Source organism: Salvelinus fontinalis, chromosome 5 (assembly GCF_029448725.1).
Source record: "Salvelinus fontinalis isolate EN_2023a chromosome 5, ASM2944872v1, whole genome shotgun sequence".
In the NCBI taxonomy this organism is placed as follows: domain Eukaryota; kingdom Metazoa; phylum Chordata; class Actinopteri; order Salmoniformes; family Salmonidae; genus Salvelinus; species Salvelinus fontinalis.
Window position 1 is genome coordinate 37,440,642 of NC_074669.1, and position 17,710 is coordinate 37,458,351.

At 40.2% G+C, this 17,710-nt stretch overlaps 1 protein-coding gene across 1 annotated transcript in view; it reads left to right on the forward strand.

Moving 5' to 3' along the window:
• Positions 1-2,206: 2,206 nt before the first annotated feature.
• LOC129855545 (phosphatidylinositol 3-kinase regulatory subunit gamma) overlaps positions 2,207-17,710 on the forward strand; it is a 329,335-nt gene continuing 313,831 nt past the window's right edge. The window contains exons 1-2 of the mRNA XM_055923320.1: positions 2,207-2,683; positions 2,973-3,771. Of these exons, the coding sequence (XP_055779295.1) occupies positions 3,423-3,771 (349 nt within the window). The 5' untranslated portion in view covers positions 2,207-2,683; positions 2,973-3,422. The remainder of the gene's footprint in view (positions 2,684-2,972; positions 3,772-17,710) is intronic.

The following is a 17,710-nucleotide window of genomic DNA, read 5'->3' on the forward strand; positions in this document are numbered from 1 at the left end:
AAGGTAACATAACTATTTCATTGGTCCGGAAGACAAGTGATTTTAGTGAGTACAGAATATTAATAAATGGTAAGTGTGTGGTAGGATGCAGTAGTCAGCACATGGTTCAGCTGTTGGAATAGTCTTGTGGCTTGGGGGTAGAGGCTGGCTTTGAGACAGGTGGTCAGATACTTGATGATGACACTCACTGCAGCGGATCCCTCTCCACTGTGCATTGCCTTCTCCAGCCTTTACGATCGGAGGCCTCTTTTAGGTAACATGTAACCTGAATTTGGACCCCCTCATCCGTGGCATCCTGGGTTGCAAGGTTCCTCCGAATGGCTCCTATACACAAAGGAAGAACATTGAGTTACAATTGAATAGCACATGGTTTAATACATGAATTTAAGTATTTACTTAAAGGTCAAGAAAAAAAGTGTAACACATTTCATAATATCAACATTTATTGAGATTAGAGAAATTCCTTTCTCTTGTTTTCAAATTAACTTATGGCTAAATGGCTTGCAGAGAGCTTATAGCGGTCCTCTGAGTTGAGGCAACCCACCAGAAATGCAAAAGTGGCCTACTAAGGGCTTAAAGCGGTCCTCTGAAAAGGGGCTACCCGCCGGAGATGTAAATCACGTCTTTAACGGCAAATGCTGCTCGCCCACTGGCGGTAGGAATTTCTATCCTTGGGCATAGGGAAAGTGCAACATTTGTGCATACCGGGGTTGGTTTGACTTTGGATAGCCTATCTGTGTGGCTAGTTAGGGACCGTCAATAAATTACACAATGTAAATGGGACAATATTTTCATGTTGCACACCTTTTAGTTTTCTCAATAAATGCTTTCAATATTTGTATATGAATTTCTACAATTTATAGTTGGTTTCGTTTTATTTATTTTTACCCTTTTTTCTCCCAATTTCGTGATTATGATTTTGTCTCATCGCTGCAACTCCCCAACAGGCTCAGGAGAGGCTCAGGTCAAGTCATGCGTCCTCCAAAACATGACCCCGCCAAACCTCACTTCTTAAAACACACGCCCGATTAACCAGGAAGCCAACTGCACCAATGTGTCGGAGTTAACACCGTTCAACTGACGACCGTAGTCAACCTGCAGGCGCCCGGCCCGCCACAAGGAGTCGCTAGAGCGTGATGAGCCAAGTAAAGTCCCTCCGGGCAAACCCTCCCCTAACCCGGATGACGTTGGACCAATTGTACGCCGCCCTATGGGACTCCCGGTCACGGCCGGTAATGACACAGCCTGGGATTGGTCTAAAGTTGGCATTCATAGAAACGTAACTTGGCATGAGAATGTTTTTCCTCCATGCAAACTTTAGACCATGCATACGCAGAATTTCTAGTGGTTGAAGTATTGTTTTGCAAGCAGGCAAGTAGATATTTTATGCAAATAGGGGATATGATGACACTCTTATTCATCAAACACAATAACAAGATGCAGCCATTTGCAATTAGTGAGAAGAATGAAAATCTATGTGTTTTATTTTGGAATAATTAGACATAGGAATCTATTCCTTTTCTGCCCACACCTCTAGAGAAATGTGATACAATTTTCCATTGCTTTCTCTTTTAGAAACTTCCATGAAGTTATAATGCTTGTTCACACTGCATTTTTATGACAGGTCTGATTTACAAGGGGAAACGTGCGTTTGTATTATTTTCAGAAATGGCACAATAATTTAGAATATATGTAGTGTTATAAATGGGGCCCAGGTCACAAAATACAAACTTTTGAGGTAAAACTGGCGCACAAAAGTTGTGGTATATTCTATACACAACGTTTATAAATGAGGCACCATATCTACCTGCTCTTTTAATTATGCTACCTGACCGGGCTTTTTTATCTCCTTCACTTTGATCTGATGATTTGATAAACTCGTCTATCAGTGGGCTGAAACGTAACTAGTGGCTGCTGCCTGTTGCTGACATTGTGTAAATCTTTCTTCCACACAAATGATATTCACAAATAAACTACACAGACACTGAAAATGTGCACCCATTACGTCGCAGATTACCCCTGGCAATGGAACGGTTAGATAACGGTCCTGCTGGGAAGAAATTAGGATAGCAGCACTGCTGCCCTACCATCCGCAATATCATCATTATTTCCCCTCTAAATGCAATTCATGTGAGATTTATATATTTTTTCAAGAGGTGCGCAGTTCAGGTAAAACAAGTGTTAAATAATGTATCATCATTCTGACGGAGCTCCATGAAATACTATCCTAGCCTAGCTGCTACACTGACTGCCCGTCTCGAATTGAACCCTCTACTCATTGCGCACGTGAGTAGACTATAACGGTAACGGTAAACAATAATAATTAGGGTTTCTATTATGAGCAGTGAACCTGGTCATGTGGTATATCGTCTACTGCAGTAGTGTGCGTTCTCTACTAGAATAATTTGCAGACGCCGGGGGTGTGGTCTCTGACATCAGCACGCGCTGTTCTACTCCGTAAGTCTGGCTCGAGGTCTGGACCAGGCAAGCGTCATTATATCGGACCATATGGACGTCTGCTTTTATATTCTGTATTTTAATAAACAAGTCGCACAAATTGGATAACAAATAGAAGGCAAGAGCATCGAAAGAGAGGCAAGTTTGTTCTGCATTTTCGCAGAGTAGGCTACCACTCGAGTTTTAGCATGCTGCTCTGAAGTTCCTATTCGCTAAATCACGTTTTGTAAGTGATATGTTTCCATGCCTTCATTTTATATTGTTATATGAAATGTAATGTACAATATTAGACAGATACTATGGAATCCATATATTGAAATAATGTTCGATTTTTCTTATCTGTAGGCCTACATTCTGTATTAGTTTTACTATAAATCATCCTCATATTGCTTCCTACAATAGTGATTCAAATAATGACATAATGATAATAGTACTATATGTTTGATCATTATATCAACATATTTAATGTCATAATAATGAGTCTAATGATCATGTAACTTTGATGACGTTTCCAGGTAGGGCTGGCTGGGAGAGAGAGGGCTGGCTGAGAGTATGCTGGACTGGATGCCTCGGCCTGTCAGCTCTGCAGTGGATTAATATTATTCAGGTACAGGAGGGAGCCAGATTCGCGTGTTGTGTGTTCATCGTGCTGACACTATTAGACAGAGGGGTGGAGCTTTAGAGGTGGACCTAACCAAGGACGACTGTCTGGTTTCTTCTCAGTGTATGGTGCAGTTTCTCACCCTGATGCTGAAGGGATCCTTCCAATGTTGACTCTTTGATCCTCTCATCAACCCAAGGGCTTCTAAATTACTAGACTACAGAGGGGAGTGCTAAAGTATTAGGCCTCGCTGAGGCATTCGATTGAAGTTTGTAAGGTAAAAACAGTCGACGTGAGTGAGTGGCACAGGAGATCTCAGTTGGAGCCTACCTGAGGACCCATCTATGAGCCTGTGACTGTGGCCATGACAGCCTCTGACAGCAGTTTCCAGTACTGTGCGCTCTTCGAGTACAAACGGGAACGTGGTGATGACATCAGCCTCCAGCCGGGGGACGTCCTGACGGTCCTGAAAGCCTCCCTAAAGGACTACCAGGAAGGGGACGAGCGCAGCCCCAGGGGATGGCTGCATGGCACCAACGAGCGGACCAAGGAGAAGGGCGACTTTCCTGGCACGTTTGTGGAGTATGCAGGGGTGGTGAGGCAGGGGCTGCCTGTGGCCAAGCCCTGGCCCAGGCCCGTACCCCCAACCCCTGGAGGAACACAGAGCAGCGTCGGGCCCGGGCCCCAGCCTCCAGGGGCCACTGCAGCAGGAGGTGAGTGTTGGGACTGGGGCTAAGGCTTGCCAAGACCACTCCATTCAGAAACATGGAGACTGGTAAATGTTTGTTATGAACTGTTAAATGCAATTTAATGGTGCTTTGCTTTACTGTTGGTCTGGTAATCTATTCCGCTAGGGTTTTATTCTGATGCTGGACTAGATGTGTACAGTAACACTGACTAAATGGCAGCCTGTCTGTTGGGTCATTCCATTTGATTTTAATCACTTTTTGACCACACCCCTTTTGATTTTGAACAAAACTTTCCATACAGATTTTCCCACGGTAGAGGTGGTCAGAAAGCATCTTTTTGTTGTTGGAGGTGCTCAAAGTTGACCCATTTTGCATACCCAATCATAACATGAGACATCCATGTCTTCATCACTGGAAAATATCAAAGGTTGAGTTTGACATCATGAAAAAGCTTACAAACAGGGTTGTCAAACTATTTAATAATTTCTTGATTATTATAATTTTACTTACCTCTAACGTTAATTATTTAAAAAATGTTTAGACTCCAGCGTTTTTTTTGTGTGTGCATATGTTGTTGGTTAAACCCTCATTACCTAATCTGAAGTGTATGTGTTGTGCCCACCATCAATTGAGACACAGCAGGGTCGTTCCATATGATTTCAATCAGTTTCTGACTGAACCCCTTTTGATTTGAACAAAATCTTCCATACATGTTTGCCCATGGTAGAAGAGGTCAGACAGTGACTTTTTGGACCTGAATACCAAAACATTCAGGAGATAGAGGTGCATAAAGTTGACCCATTTTGCAAGAAGTCATTTCCATGTAAAAGAACCCATGAGCACCAAAATATGAAGTTTATAGGAGTATATCAAATTTTGTGTCAAATGAAAGCTAACAGCCTATATTTTTGAGAAATTAAGGCATATATATATATTTTTCAACCTTTTTACATCCTAGAAATTACAAATAAGCAAAGGCTTTGATTTCTGGTCATGGGCAATTCCACATTAACAGAACTACGCTTTGACTCAGTTCTTTTTTACATTAAATGTATGCCAAACAAAAACCATTGGTTTTAAAGTTTAACAAATCATACAACTCTATGCATAAGGACTGCTTTTAACAATTTTCACAGGACATTTTTACAAAAACTGCAGATACAAACGTTGGTAACGGAATTACTGTAAAATCTCTCAGGTTTTTATGCAACCACTTGTTGTCTGCAGAAATAATGGGGTGTTAGCTATGAGATCGAACTTGAGTTTGAAAAAAATCTATTTTGGTTATTGAACTACAGTAAGTGAAGTGGATTTACACCAGGTAACAGAATTACGGTGATGGAATTACGTCATGGGTCCCTGATCTGTTCTACAAAGAAATGCATAAGTCTAGTTTATGAATGTCATTCTCCTCATGTTTGGACATCACAACGCAGCATAGCACAGTAGAGTACAATGCAGTACAATACTACACAGCGGAATAGAGTTCAGTAGAGTACACAAAAATATACTGTACTATACTTGTGTTTACTGTACTGTACTACTGTATTGTATTGGACTGTACTCTACTGTGCTCTACTCACTGTATATTACTGTACTGTACTGTACTCTACTCACTGTACTGTACTGTAGTATACTGTGCTATCCAAACGTGTGAAACAAATGTCTATGATAGGTTCAGATTTGGTCCAATCTGGTCCGTCTGTGGATGTTAACATCAAGGCCAGAGGGGACAGACCAACTTTCAACAACTTTCCAATGTCCATCGACGTCCAGTGTCAGTCGGTCGGTGCTAAGTAGGTGAGGCTGCTGATTACAGTAAATTAAAAGAGAGGGGGCTCATGGGTAGGTGTCAATAAGAACTGGTAGAGGTGACATAAACTGGAGAGTGAGAGTGGGGGAGAGAGGAGGAGGGGTTGCTGAACATAACAGTATGCCAGTGGAAGTACTGTAGCAGGTGACCCAACTGGGGTTTTTGACCATAATGATTTTCCATTGTAGCCAATTCAGTTGCAGTAATTCCATGACAGATTTGTTTGGTACGTGTTGTAATCACTTAATAATTAATGAACAAAATTTTTATCAGGAAAATCACTACAACTAATTGGTAGGTCTACCATTACTTGTTACTTCTGTGAACTGTCACAATCCTCCCTCATGAGGGAGAGAAATTAGAAAATATATTAAAGATACAGTATGTGGGTTTTTGCTAACGGAATTCAAGGCACAAGGCAATATTTCTTAAATTTACAGAAGGTAAACAATTTCACCAAAACTAAATATACAGTAAGTGTTGAGATTAACTGGCATGGGTCTTTACATCAACTTTGTGTTTTGCTTTATTTCTGATACCGTTTAAGACTTTCTCTGGTAGACGTTTTCTAAGACCCCTTTTCCATCTGTTTATCCAGAAATCAAAATCTTTTGCCTAATTTTTAAGGAAAATGGTTGAAAAATGTATCTGACATAATTTCCCTAGAATATAGACTCTTAGCTTTCATTTGACATCCAAATTGATATGTTTCTATGTATGAACTTCACATGTTGGTGCTTATGTTTTCTTTTCAATGGAAATGCCCTCACAGAGCTGGAAAAGGGAGTTCAAAATCAAATCAAATTTTATTGGTCACATACACATGGTTAGCAGATGTTATGCGAGTGTAGAAAAATGCTTGTGAGACCTACTAGCAAAAGTCTTACAGTATTAGAAATACATTACATTTAAAAAAATGTAACCTTTATTTAACTAGGCAAGTCAGTTAAGAACAGATTCTTATTTACAATGACAGCCTACCCAGGCCAAATCCGGATGACCCTGGGACAATTGTGCGCCGCCCTATGGGACTCCCAATTACGGCCGGATGTGATGCAGCCTGGATTCAAACCAGGTATTGTAGTGATGCCTCTTGCACTGAGATGCAGTGCCTTAGACCGCTGCACCACTTGGGAGCCCATACATCAATACACATTAACACAATAATGTTGAAGTAAAGGCCCCTGCCAACTAATATCAAAAATTATATTTATCTTGCAGAAATTATTTTCCTTCTATATGTTCAAGAAATATTATTATATCTTCAATATATTTTGTAGTTTCTCTCCCTCATGAGGTGAAAGGATTATGAAAGTTCACTGATACATTTTTTTAAATTAACTATTAAGTTATTAAAACGCGTCACTCTGTTACTAAATCACAGTACAGTACAATACAGTACAGTAAAGACAAGTAGAGTAGAGTATAGTTCAGTATGGTAGAGTTCAGTACAGTAGAACACACGAGAGTACAGTATAATGTAATATACTCTACTGTAGTATACTCTACTGTACTGAATTTAGCTAGAATATTTTAATGGGCTAATGTGATGCTCCATTAGCTGTTACAGGACAGGTACTATTTGGTGTAGCACAGATCATTTTCTACCAAACACAGTTGAAGTTGGAAGTTTACATACACCTTAGCCAAATACGTTTAAACTCAGTTTTTCACAATTCCTGACATTTAATCCAAGTAAAAATTCCCTGTTTTAGGTCAGTTAGGATCACCACTTTATTTTAAGAATGTGAAATGTCAGAATAATAGTAGAGAGAATTATTTATTTCAGCTTTATTTCTTTCATCACATTCCCAGTGGGTCAGAAGTTTCCATACACTCAATTAGTATTTGGTAGCGTTGCCTTTAAATTGTTTAACTTGGGTCAAATGTTTAGGGTAGCTTTCCACAAGCTTCCCACAATAAGTTGGGTGAATGTTGGCCCATTCCTCCTGACAGAGCTGGTGTAACTGAGTCAGGCTTGTAGGCCTCCTTGCGCGCACACACTTTTTCAGATCTGCCCACAAAGTTTGTATAGGATTGAAGTCAGGGCTTTGTGATGGCCACTCCAATACCTTGACTTTGTTGTCCTTAAGCCATTTTGCCACAACTTTGGAAGTATGCTTGGGGTCATTGTCCATTTGGTAGACCCATTTGCGACCAAGCTTTAACTTCCTGACTGATGTCTTGAGATGTTGCTTCAATATATCCACATAATTGTCCTTCCTCATAATGCAGCAAAGCACTCCCACAACTGCCCCGTTCTTCATGGTTAGGATGGTGTTCTTCGGCTTGCAAGCCTCTTCCTTTTTCCTCCAAACATAATGATGGTCATTATGGCCTAACAGTTCTATTTTTGTTTCATCAGACCAGAGGACATTTCTCCAAGAAGTGCGATGTTTGTCCTCATGTGCATTTGCAAACCGTAGGCTGGCATTTTTTATGGCGGTTTTGGAGCAGTGGCTTCTTCCTTGCTGAGCGGCCTTTCAGGTTATGTCGATATTGGATTCGTTTTACTGTGGATATAGATACTTTTGTACCTGTTTCTCCAGCATCTTCACAAGGCCCTTTGCTGTTGTTCTTGTATTGATTTGCACTATACCAAAGTACGTTCATCTCTTAGTAGACAGAACACGGCTCATTCCTGAGCGGTATGGCGGCTGTGTGGTCCCATGGTGTTTATACTTGCGTACTATTGTTTGCGCAGATGAACGTGGTACTTTCAGGTGTTTGGAAATTGCTCCCAAGGATGAACCAGACTTGTGGAGGTCTACAATTTTTTTCTGAGGACTTGGCTGATTTCTTTTGATTTTCCCATGATGTCAAGCAAAGAGGCACTGAGCTTGAAGGTAGGCCTTGAAATACATCCACAGGTACACCTCCAATTGACTCAAATGATATCAATTAGCCTATCAGAAGCTTTTAAAGCCATGACAACATTTTCTGGAATTTTCCAAGCTGTTTAAAGTCACAGTCAACTTAGTGTATGTAAACTTCTGACAGACTGGAATTGTGATGCAGTGAGTTATAAGTTAAATAATCTGTCTGTAAACAATTGTTGGAAAAATTACTTGTGTCATGCACAAAGTAGATGTCCTAACTGACTTGCCAAAACTTGCCAAAACTATAGTTTGTTAACAAGAAATTTGCGGAGTGGTTGAAAAACGAGTTTTAATGACTGCAACCTAAGTTTATGTAAACTTCCGACTTCAACTGTATGTATGGAAAGTGTAGTTCAAATCAAAAGGGGAGCTGTGAAAATGTGATTGTAATCAATTGGAACGACCCTGTTATAATATGAGTCAACATGGACCAATGTGCGAATTGGGCCTTCTGTCTGCCGCATGTGTTACAGCTTTACTGCAGAGAAAGATAAAAGAGAGTATTTCTGCACTTCCACCAGACCAGAGTCCTGAGAAGTGAACATGTTGTGACACAGCCTTTGGGTGTTCCAAGTTGTTCCAATGTGCTCCAGAGGCACAGCCTGCCTCAAAGATGCTAAACTGCGTTAGCGTAATTGTGTCGCAATGTTTCTCTCACTGAAGTAGTCCCTAACCAAATTCAGGTGTTGGTTCTTCTGAAATGAATGCACAGTGGCATTTGTGTTTGCGAAGATGATGTGTATGTGTTTTTGAGAAAGATTAGGTATGTTTGTGTGTGCGCGCTTGTCTGAGTGTGAATGTGTGTCTGAGTATACGTGTCAAGACTCGCAGGCAGCTGGATTTGTTCGGATGTTTTATTCAGCATCCAGTTGATCAAACGCAACACTCCTCACAAAGAGGACAAGCTCTGGTCTAACTGTATCCTGACTCCGTGTGAGCAAGCAAACACAACGCTTATCTTCTATTTGGCAGGCTTTGATTAAGGTTTTTACAGTACTGGGGAGCTCTGTTTTAGCTCTGTGTGTTTGGCCTGTTAGGATTGCTGTAGTGTAGTGTGGTGTTGTGTGGTGTGGTGTGGGCTAGTGCAGTGTAGTGTAATCTCCCGAGGGCATATTCTGCGTGTAGAACGAAGAATCTGCCGGGACTGAATGGGATACGTGAGATATCGAGCTGCAGTAGTTTTGGTCTTTGGGCTTTTGTCACTGGTTATTTTATCTGATCATGCAGCCTCATGGTTCAAACACTACCTGTCAGATAGAACTCAGTGTGCCCAGTTTGATTGCAATTCATCTGATATGTTAGCTGTCCAGAAGGGGGTGCCACAGGGCTCTGTTCTTGGACCACTGCTGTTTACTACCTATATTAATAATGTTGGTAGAAATGTGTCGAATGCTAGTTAACATTTTTATGCGGATGACGCAGTTATTTATTGAAGGCCTGTGAAGAACTCCAGTCTGCTTTTACTGTTGTCCAGACTCAGCTCTGTCAGCTGAAGTTGCTTTTTAAATGCTGAAAAGACAAATGGTTGATGGTTTTCCTGAAATCGAAGATAAAACCTCAGACTCTTCCACGTATAGTCACTATGCAGAACAAGCAAATAGAAAGAGTAGAAACTTACAAGTACTTGGGTTTCTTGCTAGATGAGTGTCTCACCTTTAAACCCCACATCGAAGGTCTTATGAAAAAGCTAAAGCTCAAATTTTCGTAAAAAGTCATGTTTTTCTTTTGAAGCAAGAAAGAGGTACGTTTCCCCTACATTTGTGCCTGTAATTGATTATGGTGATATCTTGTACATGTATGCCCCTGTGGCGCATTACGTATGCTGGACACTGTGTACCATGGGGCGCAGAGGTTTTGCGAGAGGAACACGGAGGGCTTAGTTTGCAGAGGGAGTCGTAGTGCCCAAACAACACTTCTATCACTGTTTAAGTTTCCATTAACTTGTCCAGTGATTTTTGTTGACATTTAGAAAGTGTTCATAGAAAATAGATGCGACAATTGCCTGCTACGGTGTGTTTCCATTGAACTGATAAAAACAGCTGGGTGTAATGACATCACACCAAAACCTGTCGTATAAAAATGGTGTTTCTATTATCCATATAGGCAAATTGCACATTCATAAATTAGCAATAGCCTGTATACCCTCCAAACTACCTGTTTCTTGTCTCAGGTAGCCTGCAAAAGCCAGCATGGATAGAATGCAAGAATTTACTAATATTGTCTAATAATTATCATGAGCTAACATATTGCCACGGAAGGTGCTATGGTGAAACTTGCACTCCTGTAGATCTGAAGTAACTGAATGGTGAAACTTGCACCCAGCCAACTAGAAAAGCAAGGCGAAGCAATTCAGGCATGACAAATAGGTTTAGCAAGCAGTAGGCATTTAGAATTAAATGTTGAGCGGAGCTTTATAGTTACTCGATGACATAACGTGCCCCGCATACTTTCAAAATGAATCATGATTTATAAGAATAAAAAAGACATAATAAGTTGTCGCAATAAAGAAAGTTTGAAATCCAGCCCTGTCAAATACATACAAAAGTTTCCGTTACACGTCGCAATGCTGTTGCTTTTTGCAACATTTCTTTTGTCGAAATAACCTGGGTCAGTGAAGCCTGCGTAGTGTTGACAAGCAGGCATAAGAAGGCTCACACGTCTGATGTGTACGGTACAGTACTTGGTGTTCCAAAACACTCTCCCATCCTCCGATGTGCTTGGGAGGGAGAGAAGTGGAATAAGAATGGATTAAGTTCTAGAGTCCCAGTGGTGAGGCACATTCTTTGATGGAATTATGGGGCGCTCAAAGAATTACAGATAACAAGATTAGCGGTCTCTGAATTATTAATTTTTCACGAGCCGCGTTCCTTCACTCATTCTCCCGGTTTCCCTCTTGAACATAAAAAAACAGCCAATTCCCACACCTCCAGTCACAGTCAATTAAAATCAGGTCAATATCACAACGATAACAACAGTGTGTTTTGTGAAACTGAAACTGGTATGCTGAGAGATAGATAGGACTTTGCTAATCGCTATTTTACCAGCGCATGCTCGAGCTTGACAACTAGCCATCCCATTTGGGTGTTGTACAGTACCAGTCAAAAGTTTGGATACACCTACTCATTGCAGGGTTTTTCTTTATTTTTACTATTTTCTACATTGTAGAATAATAGTGAAGACATCAACACTACGAAATAACACATGTAGAAACCAATTTTTTTTAAACAAATCAAATTAGGTGTTATATTTGAGATTCTTCAAAGTAGCGTACCCTTTGCCTTGATGAAAGCTTTGCACACTCTTGGCATTCTCTCAACCAGCTTCAGGAGGTAGTCACCTGGAATGCATTTCAGTTAACCTTGTTAAAAGTTAATTTGTGGAATTTCTTTCCTTCTTAATGCAATTGAGCCAATTAGTTGTGTTGTGACAAGGTAGGGGTGGTATACAGAAGATAGCCCTATTTGGTATAAGACCAAGTCCATATTAAAGAACAAGAACAGCTCAAATAAGCAAAGAGAAACGACAGTCCATCAATACATTAAGACATGAAGGTCAGTCAATCCGAAAAATGTAAAGAACTTTGAAAGTTTCTGCAAGTGCAGTCGCAAAAGCCATCAAGCACTATGATGAAACTGGCTCTCATGAGGACCGCCACAGGAAAGGAAGAAACAGAGTTACCTCTGCTGCAGATGATAAGTTCATTAGCATTATCAGCCTCAGAAATTGCAGCCCAAATAAATGCTTCACAAAGTTCAAGTAACAGACACATCTCAACATCAACTGTTCAGAGGAGACTGCGTGAATCAGGCCTTCATAGTCGAATTGCTGCAAAGAAACCACTACCAAAGGACACCAATAACAAGAAGAGACTTGCTTGACTTGCACGAGCAATGGAAATTAGACCATTGGAAATCGGTCCTATGGTCTGATGTGTCCAAATTGATGAAGCTGGTTGAGAGAATTCCAAGAGTGTGCAAAGTTGTCATCAAGGCAAAGGCTGGCTACTTCGAAGAATCTCAAATATAACATCTATTTTGATTTGTTTAACACTTTTTTGGTTAATACATGATTCCATATGTGTTATTTCATATATTTGATGTCTTCACTATTATTCTACAACGTAGAAAATAGCAAAACATAAAGAAAACACCTTGAATGAGTAGGTGTGTCCAAACTTTTGACTGGTACTGTAGGTTAGTGAGTTCGCTAGCAAGATAAATGCAACCACTGCACTGCAATTATGACAGTGGTTGATGAATCCCTGTTGGCTGTATGATAATTACTTGCAGGTGTAGAGGAGAGGAGGAGGAGGAGAGGAGCCAGGCAGACTAATCAGGGTTCATTGTGAAGGTAATGGGGTAAGCATATACCACACACTGCCTGCTGGAGATAAGCACACTCAGACACAGAGAGATCTGCATATAAAGGGATGTTTCATTTTAAGATGTTGGAGGAAGCTATTAGACAGGAACCAGACTGGCCCAGGAACCAGTAACTTCCACCTGCTAACCTGAGAATCTTTATGAAGTGTGTTATTAATGTTCTTTGACTTTGTGTGCGTGTCTTGTTCTCTATATAAGTTTAACCTTCAGATATTTTTGAGTTGACCTGGAATGCCGTCTGGCCACAGAGGCAGAACACCCTATCACCCTCTGGTGCAGCTAAACATTCCCCTGACACACACACACACACACACCACACACAAAACAGACCTCACTGTCTAAAGCAGCGGTTCCCAACATTTTCCGTTCCGAGGACCACCAAATCACCGTCAAATGCTCTTGAATTTTTAGCATAAAATATCTTGGTGGACAAATTTAGAGTCCATTTTATCAGTAAATGTAACAGTTGAAATGCCTATTATTATAAACAATATTAGGACCACCATTTCCCGGAGTCGCAAAATTTCTTTAACATAAAATATCTTGCCGGTCACATATAGTCAATTTTAGCAGTAAATGCAACAAATTCTTCTTCTTCTTGTAATTATTATAAACAATTTGCGTTGTTAATAGTAATGTAAAATATCTTATTATACCATTAATACTTCCACTTGTTGTTTTTGTATAACATTTTTATAAAAATAATAAGTGACTTCAGAAAGTCTTCACTTTTTCCACATTTTGTTGTGTTATAAAAATATATTACAAGTATAACACTAATATACTGTATCTTAATTACATAACTATTCCCCCTTAGTCAATACATGTTATGATCACCTTTGGCAGGGATTACAGCTGGGAGTCTTTCTGGGTAAGTCTCTAAGAGCTTTGCACACCTGGGTTGTACAATATTTGCACATTATAAAAATTTAAAAAAGTTTATTCTTCAAGCTCTGTCAAGTTCGTTGTTGATCATTGCTAGCCATCCATTTTCAAAACTTTCCATAGATTTTCAAGCCGATTTAAGTCAAAATTTTAACTAGGCCACTCAAGAACATTCAGTGTCCTCTTGGTAAGCAACTCCAGTGTATATTTGTATTGTATATTGTTTTAGGTTATTGTCCTGCTGAAACATGAATTTGTCTCCTTGTGTCTGTTGGAAAGCAGACTGAACCAGGTTTTCCTCCTGGATTTTGCCTATGCTAAGCTCTATTCCGTTTATTTTTATCCCCAAAAACTCGCTAGTCTTTGCCAATGACAAGCATACCCATAACATGATGCAGCCACCACCATGGATTTGTCCCACAACATAACGCTTTGTATTCAGGACATACAGTTAATTTCTTTGCCACATTTTTTGCAATTTTACTTTAGTGTCTTATTGCAAACAGGATGCATGTTTTGGAATATTTTTATTCTGTACAGGCTTCCTTATTTTCATTCTGTCAATTAGGTTAGTATTGTGGAGTATTACAATGTTGTTGATCCATCCTCAGTTTTCTCCTGTCACAGCCATCAAACTGTAATTGTTTTAAAGTCACCATTGGCCTCATGGTAAAATCCCTGAGCGGTTTCCTTCCTATCCGGCAACTGATTTAGGAAGGACACCTGTATCTTTGTAGCGATTGGGTGTATTGATACACCATCCAAAGGGCAATTAATAACTCCACCATGCACAAAGGTATATTAAATGTCGGATTTGTTATTTTTACCCATCTATCAATAGGTGCCCTTCTTTGTGAGGCATTGGAAAACCTCCCTGGTATTTGTGGTTGAATCTGCGTTTGAAATTCACTGCTCGACTGAGGGACCTTACAGATAATTGTATGTGTGGGGTACAGAGATCAGGTATTCATTAAAAAAAATCAGTCCATACAACCTATTATGTGACTTGTTAAGCACATGTTTATTCCTTAACTAATTTAATCTTGCCATAACGAAAGGGTTGAATACTCATTGACACATTTTTTATTCATTTTTTTAACATTTCTAAAAACATAATTCCACTTTGACATCATGGGTTATTGTGTATAGGCCAGTGCCAAAAATATCAATGTAATCCATTTTAAAATCAGGCTATAACATAACAAAATGTGAAAAAAAGCCAAGGGGTGTGAATACTTTCTGAAGGCACTCTACTTACTGTTTAAAATGTCAGCCTCCTTAGTCCCTTCTCCTTCCCCTGCCTGTCTTCCTCAATAGCTGCCTCTGTTTCTCTCCACTTCTCTCTAAATGTCTTTCTATATAACGGTCCGTGTCTATCTCCCCCCTCTCCATGTGATCAATAGCAGCAGCAGGCTGATGGGTTTAGTCACTGGGATCGATGCTGCAGCCCTAGCAAAATGAGCAGTCAGTTGCTGGATCGAATCCCTGAGCTGACAAGGCAAAACTCGGTCGTTCTGCCCCTGAACAAGGCAGTTAACCCACTGTTCCTTGGTAGGCTGTCATTGTAAATAAGAATTTGTTCTTAACTGACTTGCCTAGTTAAATAAAGGTTACATTTAAGAAGAAAAAAACTTGGCCTAATGTATACATTTTTTTTATGTCAAGATGAAGAGGCCAAGAGGAGTTTTCCCATAACTTTTTAGGCCCATTATACTCATCTCTCTTTCCCCCAGGTAGACAATGTTTTTTTCATTTAACACCGGGGCTTTCTCGCTCCTTCTCTTTTTATCTCTTATTTCTTGTTTATGAGGGATTCAATGGTATATAAGGAGTTCACTTCTGCACTAGGCCTATATTCAGATTTGTAAAGAGTTTTCACAGCTTTATACGGTCTGTGTTCTCCTTTTCTATGGATCTTATTCATCTCTTGTTGGAAGGGGTGTGTTGCTCATTTTTTAAAATATGTGTACTCAATGTGGAGGGGTGGAGGGGTGTGTGTGTGTGTGTGTGTGTGTCTTGAGACTCTGGCAGAACACTCGCCTGGCTCACACACCCTGCTCTGCTTTACCAATTGTTTTTAGTTTTAGTTTTTTCTTGTCCCCATCTTTGGAGAACAAAAAAAAGATTTGTTTTCACAGCTTTTTCTTTTTCTTTTTCGTTACATGTACATTCTACACACTTTACATGGCACCTTTTTTTTTACACAGTAGTTGCATAGCAAGAAAATATAAGTTCGCCAGCGTTGTTGTTGTCGAGGAAAGCAAAGTGGGTCTGTCTGACACATTTCATCGTTCTACGTTCAAAGCACGAACCTGGGATCAGCACCAATTAGCATCTCTTAACAAACTACTGCCACATAGTGTGGCTCAGTATTAAAAAGATATATAACATCACCGTTACTATTGTCAGTGTCATCATGATGTGATAAGGTATTTTACTTTAAAATATGACACACTAGACAACTCTACATACAAATGAAAAGTATTTTCAGAGAAATGAATGGAGAATGAATTCCCAATAACGTCTGAAATGTTGTGACGCTCATATTGTAAAAAAATATATAGGTATGTACCTGTTATGATGACCATTGCAATATCACCATATTTACACAATCATCTTTGGAGCCATAAAAAAAAACACTGGGCAGATCCACAGGCTTTCCAAATAACAACGACAATAGCAAAGGCAATATGTTAATGTACCTCATCTCTGTAGTATTAGAGGTTTATTTGTGTAGCTTTAGATTTTTCACTTTGGATTTCAAAGTCCATTACCAGGGCCAGGGGTTGTGTGTGTTAAAGTGATGAATAGGGCTGCAGTCCGATTGGGAGATCAGGTAATACAAATCTACATGGCTTTTCCAAATAATGTGCCAAACAGGCATGAATAAAACAAAAGGATAACTAGGCCTACAGCCCAGGCAGAGATCCTCCTCAGAGACTAGCTAGGAATGAAGACTATTATTACAGTGTTCCAGTGTTCTATTCCTGTTTGGTTACATCTACTGGGTTCATGTATAGATCATTATCAATAAAACGTGAAAACATTGGACATTTGTAATTCTGACTATGCTCTTCAAGAGGTGATGATATTACAACCAAATAGTTATAACATTTATTGAAGGATCCCTTGAGAACGGCGCGCAGTTGTCAATGGTTTTAACGGAGCTGGGGTCTCCTCGCCCCCCAGCAGGCAAATTGTACGCCCTCCATCTGATTGTGACGTTTTATTGATAACGACCTATACTACTAGGTGATATTGCAGTTCTAAAATCGGAATGAATGTTCGCACACTAATGGAACTTAGCATCAGTGAGAGCTGAGTGTGAGAACCCTGGTAGCTGTCTGTTCTCAATGGGCCATTACGATGTGTATATGCAGTTATGTAGGAGAGAGAGACACGTTTAGCTACAGTGGCTGAGCGGTGATGGCGCGAGGGAGAGAAATGCACTTCTGAGCTAGGGAGGGAGGCAGGCAGGTGGGAGTATAACCAAGCACTGCCAGTAAAGTCATTTTCCTGGATGACTGATTGGCCTTGGTATTGCTTAGCTGGATCCAACATCCATGCAGGTGAATTATCTTGTCAACAATAAAAACAGATGTCCTTGCAAAATGGCTGTGTTTTGTTTTCCCTCCCAAAAGAAAACTAGTTGTGAACCTGTTTCCAGGCGCCACGTAACCTGTGTGTTATTTCACAATTCAGTTGAAATGCAGGTAGTGAGCAGCAGCCTCTTTCTGTGTAGCATCTATCTTGATCTCGTGACAGCTCTGTTTTAATGGAGATGTTTGGCACTCAATTACACTCTGGAATGATTCTGAAACACATGCCTCCCCAGTAGGGTTGGCATCCTTACCCTTACCTCCCATGTGTATCAAAGATGGCCGCCTATTATTTTGTGTGTATGAATAGACACATGTTACCATCTAAACCTGGACCCCAGCACCATGCCAGATGCAGATGAAACACTCTTCCTTTGTGTGCCGTTTTGGGACATTTCTGCTGCT